Source organism: Panthera leo, chromosome C1 (assembly GCF_018350215.1).
Source record: "Panthera leo isolate Ple1 chromosome C1, P.leo_Ple1_pat1.1, whole genome shotgun sequence".
Lineage (NCBI taxonomy): Eukaryota > Metazoa > Chordata > Mammalia > Carnivora > Felidae > Panthera > Panthera leo.
This window is the reverse complement of record NC_056686.1, coordinates 141956168-141965499: the sequence shown is the minus strand read 5'-3', so window position 1 is coordinate 141965499 and position 9332 is coordinate 141956168. Positions and strand designations below refer to the sequence as shown.

Genomic DNA, 9332 nt, shown 5'->3' with positions numbered 1-9332 from the left:
TTGAGAAAGGACACTGGAGAGAATGAACCTGGCAAGCTTAATGGTTCCACAAACCCAGAAGGCCACATAGTTCTAAACAGTCCCTACTGGTTCACATCTGGAGGGCCCCATTCGTTGGCAGTGGAATAAGGATTGTGTGATAAGGCCCGAGGACTCACCAATTCCAAGTTTATAGCTTCCCGGTCCCAAGACATTTGGACTGACTTGGCCTTCTAAGTTCACCAGGCAGAAGTCCTTGGGGATAACAAATCCCAATTATTCAAGATAGCCCACTGTCACTAAAAAGAGACAGCTTCCTCAGAAGAACCACAAGACTGACCATACTGGGGACTAAAAGGGCCAGAAGTGAAAGTAACCTACAAAACCCATTGACTAGATTCTTAGCCTTTGCAAATAGGCTCCCCAGCTTTCACAGAGATGAGGTGGGGCAGTACTGACTTCACTGGGCAATGTTGCCATGGAACAAATCTAATTGTGTCCTACCAACGTCTCCTATTAGTTATCCTAATGCTTTCTTCTACACACACACACACACACACACACACTCCCTAAAAGTAAATAAATGAGCTTATTTTCCATCTTTCTGCCATTGTAAGTCATCTTCTTTACCTTCCCCACCAAAATAAAAATAACTCCATTATCATTCTTTAATATTCCCATCTAAATCCAAACCTTCTCTTGCCCTGTTCCCAATTACTGCAAAGTTTTATCTGATTATAAACTACCTACATTTCCTTGAATGATTTATATTTCTAGATGAAAATGAGACAATAATTGCCTCTATCCTCTCAATTCAAAAAACCACATACGCTGTCCTCAAATCCCAAACCACAAATGCTAAAGATTATGAATAAGAGGAATGTCTATTTGCTTATGTTATAACTACTGAAGAAATAACTAGAGTCTTGCATGGAGAACAATCAGCTCATTCTTGACCTACCATCCTATTTATCTTTCTATTCTCAAAGCTAATTGCTTATATAAGCATGCCAATTTGCCCTGATTATAGGATTCTTAATAAATGAATGTTGTTTACATTTCACAAGTGTATTTGAATTTCTCTCCGGGAAGCCAAGCTCATCAAGTCTTTGTAAGTGGTAAAACCAGAGATCAAAGCAAAAGGCCTACATTGAACCAACAAACAATTAAGCTTGAGAATAGAGGCCTAAGCAAAAATACAATTGATTTATTGATTTTCCTACTCCAGAAGTACACCTCAGGGCCACTGTTCACTCTTGAGCTATAATATATAGAACTTTCTCCGTCAATTTTCATCATGATTATTTGATGATCATTTCTTAAATAGTTAAATGAGTCTAAAATTCAACAGACTTTGATCCATTTCTTATTTCTCATCTTGATGCTTTCAGTTCAATCAAAGGTCTTTAAGATTTTGGGGGGAAAATTTTGTTTGTTATTTTTTATTATTTTCTTTTTAACCTCTTCTCCACTTAGCCTAATTTCCCCATAATTTTTGGTACTTCTTAAACAATTCCTTTCCTACTACACCCAATTTATCAACCCAGGCATCTATGGTTTTTGAGGCTCCCAGGTGATGCCAATATACAGCCAAGTTTGAGGACTGCCATTTCAGTTTGTCAATCCCTTCATTATCCTGCCTTCAAGCGTTCAGCGCAACTCCCAAGGGAAAAAAAAGAACAACACAGAAAAGAAGTCAGGTTCCAGAGCAAATCCTTAATTCAAGGCAGGACCTTTAGGTAACAGGCATACCTTAGTGCCCAACATGAGCCACAGGGCCAAAAATGTAAACAATCGGACACCTTTCCCAAAGCCAACAAGTTCTTAGTATAAACCAGGCACGGGCACCATTTACCCCACAAAAATCAGTCGAGAGATTACTTGCGGCTATAGCAGGATCTAAACACCTCAAAGCTTTCAGCTTTTGTAGCAACGGACAGAGGGGCTTACAAACAGCAACTCCTCAAAGAACAAAGTAGACTATATGTGAATTCCAAGTCACTAAAGCCCATTACAGGCTGCACAAGAACACCAAAAATGTGATCTGAGGAACACCTTTGGTGTGTCCTAAAAACTAGAAAAAGTTTGTTATGAGGTGACTATCTGTAAGCTCTGCCACTGGTCATGGGTTTTTGTTTTGTGTGTGGTGGGCATGAAGATGTGACTCAGTTTGTTTTATTAAGACTGTGAGCAGAAAGTACACTTCTCCTGTTTACAACAAATACCACTAAACCTCAAGTAGGAATTCCCAGCCATCCTGGCCCACATCTGTGGGCCTCCGCTGCATCACAGCTCTCTGGCCTACCAGCTCTTCCCCAGACACTGCTTCCAAATTATATCCAATGGAAACTGCATACTCCTTGGTGTTTGGTTGAAAGCTCCGGGAAAAGAGGGAAAAAGGTGACTGGGAAAGTGGGAGACCACCTGCAGTCTGTGCAGACACTGTCTTAAAGGAAAGAAAAGACAGGAGTTATCTCTGCCAGCAGTATTCAAGTAGATGAGAGCGAACCAGGTGCATGAAGCCTCTCTATACAAACCATGACCCCAAAGCCTGGGGACACAGTTCTCGTGGTGGGGAAAAGGAAGAAACATCCCCCATTCTAGAAGGGAAGAGACAGTTTGCAACTCACTCCCCCACTCTTAAGCAATTCAGTCTGTTCTTTTCTAAGGTGTCAGTGCTTTGTTCCTAAGAGGCTTCCAACCACCAGCACTCTCTTGCCAAGTGGAAAGGATCATCTGGAATCAGTGCTGCTTCTATCAGCCATCTTCATGCCACATGTTACCCGTGAGCATAAAGAAGCCCACTTCACCTTGCCCTTTAGCCCCAAGTCCTACGTATGAAAAAAAGGAGCACACTTCTAAGACCAAGCCCTTCAAGCAACAGTTTTTGTAAAGTAAAATGAATTTCCAGAACATGAGCCCACACTTTTTTCTGAAGCCCAGGAGGACTCTACGCGGCGGAAGTGGGGGGGGGGGGGGGAATCCTTCCCCACTCTCAGGTGCTAGGATTCTAGGTCTAGAAACTGCCGACAGCAGGCTCACCTCAAAGAGGGCACCACTGAAGCCAATAATGCACTAGCCAGGTCTTGGGTTTGCAAAGAACTTCCAGTCACCAGCATTCTTCATACAGCTTCTGTGTGAGCAACTCTAACGGAGAGCTCACTGTTCATTTCTTTGACAACTCTAAATGTTAATATACTTTTCTTTAAGCTTAGGGGACTTTCAGTCAATGACCCTGGAAATTCTACTCTCTAGACCACACGGAATACAGCTAAAACACAGTCCTGCACAAAGCTCTTCAAAATGCAAAGTCAGCTGATGGAGCACAGGATGGTAGATTCTGGAAATTTTACACTTTCAAGTGCTAGCATCTAAAAAAATCTCCTATCTTAATAGTTGTGTCAAATTTTTTTTTTAATTTTTTTTTTTAACGTTTATTCATTTTTGAGACAGATAGAGACAGAGCATGAACGGGGGAGGGGCAGAGAGAGGGAGACACAGAATCGGAAGCAGGCTCCAGGCTCTGAGCCATCAGCCCAGAGCCAGACACGGGGCTCGAACTCACGGACCGCGAGATCATGACCTGAGCTGAAGTCGGACACTTAACCAACTGAGCCACCCAGGTGCCCCAGTTGTGTCAAATTTTATTTCAACTTACAGAGGAAGAAAATCAAGGACCAGAGGAAAGATTTTAACTTGCTCAACCTGGTGCAGCAGATTAATTCTAGAAACTAGGTCTCCTGCCTCCCAGGCCAATGCTATTTGCTAAATGAGAGGCCACCAGCAAAAGTAATTCTTATCGCCTAAGGACTTAAGGGCATGCATACCTTTTCTTCCCAAAGGTCATCAGTTTGTGTTGCTGCCAGCCTCTTACTGGAGCCAAACATTTGTATTCAGATAATAACCTCTGATTGATTTCTGTACTGGATATCCAAATATACTGGCATTATGGGAGGTGGAATGCACCCCAATAAGAAGCATATATTCCCAACTTTGGTGAAATAAAGCGGCTCAGTGATAGTACCTAGGATGAGCTAGAATGGCTCAAAGTTACAACGCTCCACCCTGCCCCCAGCCCAACTTCTCTACCTCCTTTCCGTAACAGGAGAAAGGATGTGAGAAAAATCAGCAAGCATCTGACGATGACCTAACTACACTCTCACCCATCCATCTGCTCAGCAGACTGCATGGCAAGAGCTCTCCTTGGAAGTGGTTAAAAGAGAACACCACCTTGCAAAGGGAAATAAACGTTAAAACTTGACTTTCCTTGTCCTTTCACAAGTAATTACATTCACAGTATATGCATGGCACTGACAGATTGTCTCTCCTCTGATTTGGAAATCCTAAATTCCCAACCAAGGTAGTTCAAGTCTGCCTCGATAGAAAAAACCAAAGAGCACACTTTCAGACCAAATCAGTATTTAACTCCATGCCTGAAAAATGGAACGGCATAGTGAGGATGCCAAAATGTTTGACATTGAAAATAAAACATCAAGCGCACCTCACAGCGGTCACTTCTAAGACATTTTTGTCTATTTTATACAGCTTGAAACTTGCATTTATCAGATTTAGGGATTTTTTTTTTCTTAAACAGCTTTACTGCTAGCTCCAGGCATTTTCCCCCTTTCCAGTTCAAAGGCCTCAGGAAGTATAATATAATATGGGGTGGGGGAGAGGGGGCAGAGAGCCCAATCTGGATTAAAAATCCTAGATCAGTTATTCCATATCTGTAGGACTGTGGGAAACTTAGGTAATTTTATTTCCAGAATGATTGTGAGGATTAAATGAATAATGTAAGCATGGGCGGGGGGGGGGGGGGGGGGGGGGGGGGGGGTGCGTTCATAATAGGTACTCAGAAAACGTTCCTACTTCTTCCTAAAGCAGAATGACTACGTTCAACCTCAGGGCAAGAAGGAAAAAAAACTGGAAAGAAATCGACTCAAATTATTCACACACCCAAGTAGTTCTCAGTATCAGACATAATACTGCCCTAAACCATCACTTTCTAATCCGTCTTTTTGAATCTGTTTGCACAGCAGCCTGATATCTGATATCACACAGAGATATAGCAGCTAGGATAGAGGGCTTAAAATTATCCTCTCCTCTGACATTCAAAGAACGAATCCGACAGCTCCTTGACAAAGGCATTAGGGAACTTATATTTTATTTGTAAACAATGACTTCAAGCCAAAAATTAGTGAATGGTACGGAATGTCTAATGTAGAAAAAGGTGTTCTTGGACAGAGACCATCAATTCTTCACCCCACCCCAAAATAAACTTCATAGTGTCATCTTTGAAAATAAAGGGCAGAGGAGGGTGTATGTGTATGTATGTATATTTCCAACATTTAGGCAATGTTTAATACAATGAAAAGCCACATGGATATTTAATTATAAATGTGTAGGACCCAAAAAATACATACACACCAATGTTACCTGTAAAATATGTGACATACACACCCTAAAGGAATAAAAGTAGGTGACTGAGTTTATGAAATACTTCTATCCAACAGTTTAACAAAAACATCACACACGTACGGACAAAGGCACATCACTTTACTGCCCTATCTGAAAGGTAGGTACAAAGATGCAAACAGTTACATGTATACAAGGAGTAATGTTTTCCCAGAAATACATTTTATAACTACTATGACAGTGCTGAAGACAAGCTCAAGAAGGAGAGAGACTCTCCTTAGGAAGATTAAGCTCCTAAGATTTGGATCCAATTTTTACTAGTCTTTAATTACAGGAAGTTCAGGAATTCAAATCTATTTCAAAACTTTTCCTATAAAAATTACTATTTTTTTTAGTTAACCCCTCCACTGATCTTAATTCCACAATCTCTAACTCTCTCCTTTCCTCTTTCCATTCATATCTATTAGTTTTTTAGAGTCATACAATGTAACTTAGACTGATGAAGGGGTAAGGAAACAGTCTGAGTAGGTTTGGTCTCAAGATTTTCCAGAAATAGATGGACTTGTCATTTTCATTTTTATTTACTCCTTCCCAATGCTTTAAGTATTCTAGAGCCTGAGAGTGTAATTGTTTTCCATGTCTGAAATGTCTCATTAATTATTGACGTAAACCATACTTACTTACAATGAGGTGCTTGTATACTTTCCCGTACAGTACTACTATCCAGTTTTCCTCCCAAATCACATATATGATGTTCATCATATAAGGAAATAAGTCTAGTATCAATAATGCCAATGATTCCCTGTGCCACAGGGTAAAGAATTTTCTCCACATATGTACTTCAAAATATGCCACCTAAAATTTATCCTTCTACCTTGATCTCTAGAATTAAATGGTTTGAGTTGACCACTTAAGCAATTCACAAAGAAAACCAAAGTTGAGAGCATCACATGTATAACTTCAGGGAAAAAAACAATTATCTTAAGAGAAATCACCTTAACTCTGGACTTCCATCAGCGCATAAAGAGGACACCTTTTAATTCCTCTTGTAGGTTTCCAAATAGCAGCTAGAGCTGACTAGGGGGAGTTACAATAAACACATTAACGTCCAAGTGCATCACCAAAAAGGCAGTCCCCAAGCTGAGACTTCTCCAAAAGCTTTGTCTCTATTCTGAAAAGGTCAGCCTGATATTTTTTGGTTTCGTTTTTTGTTGTGAGGTGCTTAAATATCATCAACAATTAAGAACCACATCCAGCAATTGTGTGTGACACACAGTAGAGTAAAAGTAACCACAACAACCAACCATTGCCCCAAGGAGTTTGTGATGCAGAATCATAAATGTGACATACTAAGTCTGTGACTGCTAGACTTAAGAGTAACACAAATCCACCATGCTAATGATGAAACATTTTTTCTAAAGATTAATTCATATCATGTGTTATTAATCAACAGCATAACTGAAATCTCAGGCAAAACACGCTATCCCAATTGAGCAGAACTTAATTGCATTATTGTGATCTGGTTTTCCTGTGTCACTGGCCCTTCCATTTCCAGTATACACGTACATACACACAGCACCACAGGATGAAAAGACAGAAAGCCCAGAGCTAGGAGGTAAGAACCATCTGTCTGGAAGGAAGAGGATTTTGAATAAAAACGTTTGTCCCTGGAAAGACAGGTCAAGTATGCACCCAGGCTGCCTTGAGAAGTAATTAAGCCTATGCTGTTTCATTTCAGTGTGTCCCATCTTGCACAACGACGGGAGCAGCTGTGGGAGATCACAGAAGATGCAAAGCAAGACAGGCGGCCTCATCTATCTCCCGACTGCCACACCAGACTTTCCGGGTGGCGTGAAAAAAGCTTTTGCCCTCTGTTGTCTCGAAGAGCACAAAGCTAACCTAGCCTCCAGAACGTTATACCCCCTGTCAAACCTGCCCTTTTAAAAGGCCTGAAGAAAGGCAAATTTAAATGTCCCGGTGTTCAGACTCAGAACCCTTCCCAAAGTTAGGAGGTTACACACCAAACACCCGCAGGCACACGCAAACTTGACTGCCTTGAGCACAAGTTTCTCTTGCTGCCTAGCCTCTTAGAGTTTAGAGGTAACTAGCTAAGAAAAGGTAAATGTACAAGTGTAAGGAATAGGAACGCGTCGGATCTTGCCTGTTTCCCTTCCAACATCCCTTTAAGGAGGCTGGGTCACTAAAAATCGGAAGTCTGGGGACCAGCTGTAGTACAGACTCTGGCTGGGTCGAGGGGGAGGCCGCCACACCCTCTGGAGCTCACAGCACTGACAAGCTGTGGTTGGGAGGGGCTCAGAAACTTAGTCCCAGCAGAAGGGAGAAAGAAGGGAGTCTTCAGTGTCTTGGATTTAAAAAGCTAAAAGCAGACTTCAAGAGGGAGCCGGGGATTTTGCTGTGTGTGCCGGGGATTGGGAGGGGGGGGGGGGGGGGGGGGGGGGGGGAAGGGGTCGACCCTGATGTCAGAACAGCTCGAAACACGTCCCCGCAAAACTGCACATTCTTGTGGTTTAAGGTTTAAGACCAAAAGGAACGAGCTGAGGCAAAGCTGCTCTCCCGCCCGGGTTTCAGATCCCGCCCCTCCCAGCTTAGGGACCGGGGCGCCGCACTGCCGCGGGTTTCCTTATCTTTCCCTTTCGGGCCAGCTCCCCACGGCCAAGCCGCTACGTCCGCCTCCAAGTTCGCCTTCGCGCGCCACCCGCTGCCGGCCACATGCACCCATCTGCCCGGGACCCCGCATGCCGGACGGTCCGCAGGGACTCGGGGGGTGCGGGGATTTGGGGTTTTGTTTTTTTGTTGTTGTTGTTTTTTTTTTTTTTTTTAAACAAAAAGCCTTAGCGGCACGCCACCCCCTTCTCCCCGGCCCGCGCCACCTTCCCTTCACGCCCACGCCGCACCTCCCCGGCACACGCGCTGCGTGGTGCTTCTCCCGCCAGACAATGGGCTCTGGGCTGGCCAGGCAGCCCGCCCCGAGCCCCCGGCCCCATCCCGGGACCCCGAGAGGGCTGAGCGCGGGGGCTGGAGGGGAGCGGAGAAGAGTAAGGCTGGGGAGGCCACAATGGGGAAGGTGGGCGCCTCCCCCTTGGGACAGGAGGCTCGCTCCCGGCGCCGGGAGAAGAAGAGGGGGCGGGGGTCAGCTGCGCCTCCCCGCCCGGAGCCCCGCCGCGCACTCACCAGCACGATGGCAAATCGCTCTTCCAGTTCACCTGGCTCGGGCATCGGCAGCTTCAAAGGCACGTTGTGCGCCCTGAAATCGGTCTGCTGCGAATCCATGCTCCCCGCGTTGCCCATGTTGGCTGCACGCCGGGGCCGGGGGCTGCTCCGGGCCCCTCGCGTTCGCTTCGGAAATCAGAACAGCTCCCGGCGGCCGGCTCCCGCCCCGTGGCGCGACCCGCCCGGCTCCCCGCTCTCGGCTGCGCCCCGGCGAGTGTGCAGCGCGCGCCGCTCCCTAGCAGCGCTCCGAGCCGAGCCGCCCCCCGGCCTCCCTCATGCTCTCCACCGCCCCAGCGCCGCCCCGGCCTCTTTGCCTCGGGAGGGGTCGTCAGGGCGCCGGGCGCCTATCTGCATGTTGCTCCTCTGGCACGCCGCCCCCTGCCTGCGATCGCGGCCAGCTGGCGCGTGCGTCCTCGGACTCGGTCTTGCGCCGGGCCGCGGCCGCCGCTGACACTTGCAGCCCCCGGCCGGCGAAAACAACGCTCTCTTGCGAAGCACCTCGAGCAGACAAATGCGGCTCGGCGCTCCCGACACAATGCCCCCCTCGCCCGGCCCCCGCCCCCGGCCCGGCCCCGCCCACTCGCCCCGCGGACTGCCGGGACGCGTAGTTTCTGCCCAAAGTGTCCGCACAGCAAACCCCGCCCGCTCCGGAGAGGGCCGAGCTGGGTTAGGACCGCTTGCCGCAGAGGCAGTGTGCACGCTTCTGG

General features: G+C 46.1%; 1 protein-coding gene across 7 annotated transcripts in view; it reads right to left on the bottom strand.

Moving 5' to 3' along the window:
* Positions 1 to 9121, bottom strand: part of FMNL2 (formin like 2) — a 314655-nt gene extending 305534 nt beyond the window's left edge. For all 7 annotated transcript variants that reach the window (XR_006205486.1, XM_042948778.1, XM_042948774.1 and 4 more), the window contains exon 1: positions 8587 to 9121. Coding sequence is in view for 6 of the 7 variants with exons in the window: in XM_042948778.1 (XP_042804712.1) it covers positions 8587 to 8703 (117 nt within the window). In the remaining variant the exon portion in view is untranslated. The remainder of the gene's footprint in view (positions 1 to 8586) is intronic.
* Between the last annotated feature and the right edge of the window lie 211 nt (positions 9122 to 9332).